This window comes from Tiliqua scincoides, chromosome 5 (genome assembly GCF_035046505.1).
Source record: "Tiliqua scincoides isolate rTilSci1 chromosome 5, rTilSci1.hap2, whole genome shotgun sequence".
Lineage (NCBI taxonomy): Eukaryota > Metazoa > Chordata > Lepidosauria > Squamata > Scincidae > Tiliqua > Tiliqua scincoides.
In genome coordinates this window covers 20,352,618-20,355,807 of record NC_089825.1, presented here as the reverse complement: position 1 = coordinate 20,355,807, position 3,190 = coordinate 20,352,618, and the positions used below count along the sequence as shown (strand labels likewise).

General features: G+C 59.6%; 1 protein-coding gene across 1 annotated transcript; it reads left to right on the top strand.

Annotated features, from left to right (window-relative positions):
• The first annotated feature begins 321 nt into the window (after positions 1-321).
• On the top strand, positions 322-2,941 carry PTF1A (pancreas associated transcription factor 1a). The gene is made up of 2 exons (XM_066631192.1): positions 322-943; positions 2,739-2,941. Exons 1-2 carry the CDS (start codon positions 322-324, stop codon positions 2,939-2,941), a joined length of 825 nt encoding a protein of 274 aa, XP_066487289.1.
• Positions 2,942-3,190: the final 249 nt, after the last annotated feature.

Genomic DNA, 3,190 nt, shown 5'->3' with positions numbered 1-3,190 from the left:
CATGCCCCCTCCCCTTTCCTCAGGGTCCCTCCACTACCCTCTCCACCCCCCTTCTGGCCGCGCTCTGATTGGCTGGCGCTGCTGGTCCACGGCACGCGCCTGCGGTTGTAGTTATAAGAATCCTCGCGTGCCAGCCCTGCGCTCTCCCGGGTCTCCAGCCTCCCTCCGGGGAGAGAGCGCGCGCGGGCACCGCGGAGAGGGCAGCGGCAAGCCGGGTCGCCCCAGCAGGAGGAGGCGGCGGCGGCGGTGCTCCAGCGCCCGTCCAGGGCTCGCTCCCCTCGCCAAGCCCCTCCACCCTCTCCCGCGGGGCCCCTGCCCAGCATGGAGGCGGTGCTGCTGGAGCACTTCCCTGCGGGGCTGGACTCCTTCCCCTGCGCGCCCTACTTCGACGACGAGGAGTTCTTCGCCCCCCGCGACCCCCTGGACGGCGACGAGCTGCTGGAGGGCGACGTGGACCTGCTGGCGCCCCCCTTCCACACCTGCGGGCACGGGGCGGGCGTCGGGGGGCAGCCGGAGGGGCCCTTCTGCGGCCAGGCGGACGCCCCGGGCGGCTTCTCTCCGCCGTCCTCGCCGTCCAGCTTCGCCTTCGAGTGCTGCGGCCGCTCGGGCGGGCTGCAGGCTCTGAGCGCGGCGGCGGCGGCGGCGGCAGCGCGGAGGCGGCGCCGGGTGCGCTCCGAGGCGGAGCTGCAGCAGTTGCGGCAGGCGGCCAACGTGCGCGAGCGCCGGAGGATGCAGTCCATCAACGACGCCTTCGAGGGGCTGCGCTCGCACATCCCCACGCTGCCCTACGAGAAGCGCCTCTCCAAGGTGGACACGCTGCGCCTCGCCATCGGCTATATCAACTTCCTCAGCGAGCTCGTGCGCTCGGACCTGCCCCTGCGCAGCGCCGGCGCCCAGAGCCCCTGCCAGCCCAAGAAGGTCATCATCTGCCACCGGGGCACACGTAAGTGCGGACGCCCGCAGCGCTGCCAGCGCCTTGCCGCGCGCCCCTCCTGCGCCTCCCTGCCACCCCCACTGGCAGGTACGGCAAGCCGCTTGAAGGCAGGTGAGGCACAGCCTCCCCACCAGAGCCCTCCAAAAAGTGCTGCTGTCCTGTGAGGTGCACAAGCACTTACAACCCATGCGCTCCACTTGCTTGCCAGGGGAGGCAGGTGAGCCAGAGCCCCCCCACCAGAGTCCTTCAAAAAGCGCTGCTGCTGTGTGAGGTACACAAGTACTCACGCGCTCCACTTGCTTGCCAGGAACCTCACAACCCATGCGCTCTGCTAGCCAGGGACCTTCGGTGAGTGGGGAGACACGCCAGTCATCAGAGTCCTTCGAAAAGCTCCTCAGTTGTGTGAGGTGTGCAAGCACTCACAACCCACGTGCTCCACTTGCTTGCCAGGACCTACAGTGGGTGGGGAGGCTGGTGAGGCAGAGCCTCTCCACTGGAGTCCTTCGAAAAGCCCCGCAGCTGTGTGAGGTGCGCAAGCACTCACAAGCCACTCGCTCATCGAAGGACTCGGTTGGGAGGCTCTGCCTCACTTGCCTCCCCAGCCACTCCACGTCCCTGCTGCTTGCTTCAGCTGGTTATCCACACCTAAAAGCTCGGCTTGGACTCCCCTTCAAGCAGACACAGCTTTTCTCACCCCGTCGGGCGCATGAATAGTGCTGCCTCAAAAATGTTGCCCACAGCAGCCGGTTGGGAACCACAACAGGAGCTTTCAGTGAGGCTTTTTTCTTCCCATGCATCTGTGGCCCGCATGAACGCACGCAGACCCTCTGCCATGGAGCCCTGCGCTCACACAGCAACACGAACATACCAGCAAATGCAACACACAGGGTCGCACGAGTTGAGAGTAGAGGAGCCACACTCACATTGGACGCTGAAAGACGCGCGCACTATGCTAGCAGTGTCCTCGTCTGTCCGCACAGGCAGAGTCTTCAGGCAACCAGAGACTGCCTGTGCGCCTTCAGCTCATGATCAACACAAAGCTCAATACCCGCAGGGAGTCTGAGTGCGCACGAATTGAGGTCCATTCCCTGGGTAGCCTCACCAGCAGCTCTCTCAGGACTGAACGAGAAAACGTCCACCTGTTCAGCTGCTCCCTCTGTAGCTGATAGTTTTATAAGCGTAGCTTGTCGCTCGTTCGAGAGAGACTTCCACCGCTGTGCCAAGAGCCTTCTGCCGCGCCATCCCTGTCTAACTGAAGGAATGCGCTTCCTTGCTTGCCCATGTCTTGATGTTGCTCTCCTCCAGGCAAGCGGTGCGGGAGGGCAAAAAGCACCGTTGGGGTTGCTAGAAATTGCTTCTCCCCTAAGTCTGGGTGGAGAGATCTGTCCAACAGGCAGAACGCGGCGTGGGGTGGACCCAAGGCTTCCACTTAGTGCAACAGGCACTGGCCATAGTGGTGAGATTGAGCAGTGCACCTGCTGCTGGGCTGCGCTGAGCTGCCACCAGTGGCGTAGCCAGAGGGGGTGCAAAGCACTAATTGTTGTAGGGAGCCTCACTGCAGCGTGTAAGGGGCCCCTCCCCCTCGGAGCATTCGCCTCCATTTTGCTTCCACCGCCAATGGCTCCGAAGGGGGGGGATCTGCTTTGCACACTGCGATGAGACTTCCTGCAAAACTTCACGCTTTGCCCCTCCTCTAGCTACGCCACTGGCTGCCACAGCCAAAAGAGAGTGAGCTGGTGCAAACGTGGGTTTTTGCTATAGTTGGCCAGATTACTGAGGGCCTTTCTTTCTTTTTCCCCCCCAGGATCTCCTTCTCCAAGCGATCCAGATTATGGACTTCCTCCTCTGGCGGGGCATTCTCTCTCCTGGACGGATGAAAAACAACTCAAGGAGCAAAACATTATAAGAACTGCGAAGGTGTGGACCCCGGAAGACCCCAGAAAGTTGAACAACAAATCTTCCTTGAACAACATAGAAAACGAACCTCCGTTTGATTTTATATCATGAGATGTGAATGCCCAGCAGGGGACTGTAAATAGCAGAAATCTTTATTCCACTGTACAGGTGTACTTAAAAGACTTGTATTTTTCCAAGGTAGTTTACGATACAAAAGGCAAATATTCAAATGGCAATCAACTTCTTATTTATCTATTTATTACTTTGTAGTGTTCCAAAAATAGAGCTATCTTTTTGAATGTATAATTTATATAATTTATGCTAATTTTTAAAAAATGCAATAAGTTGAGTTTCTTTGTT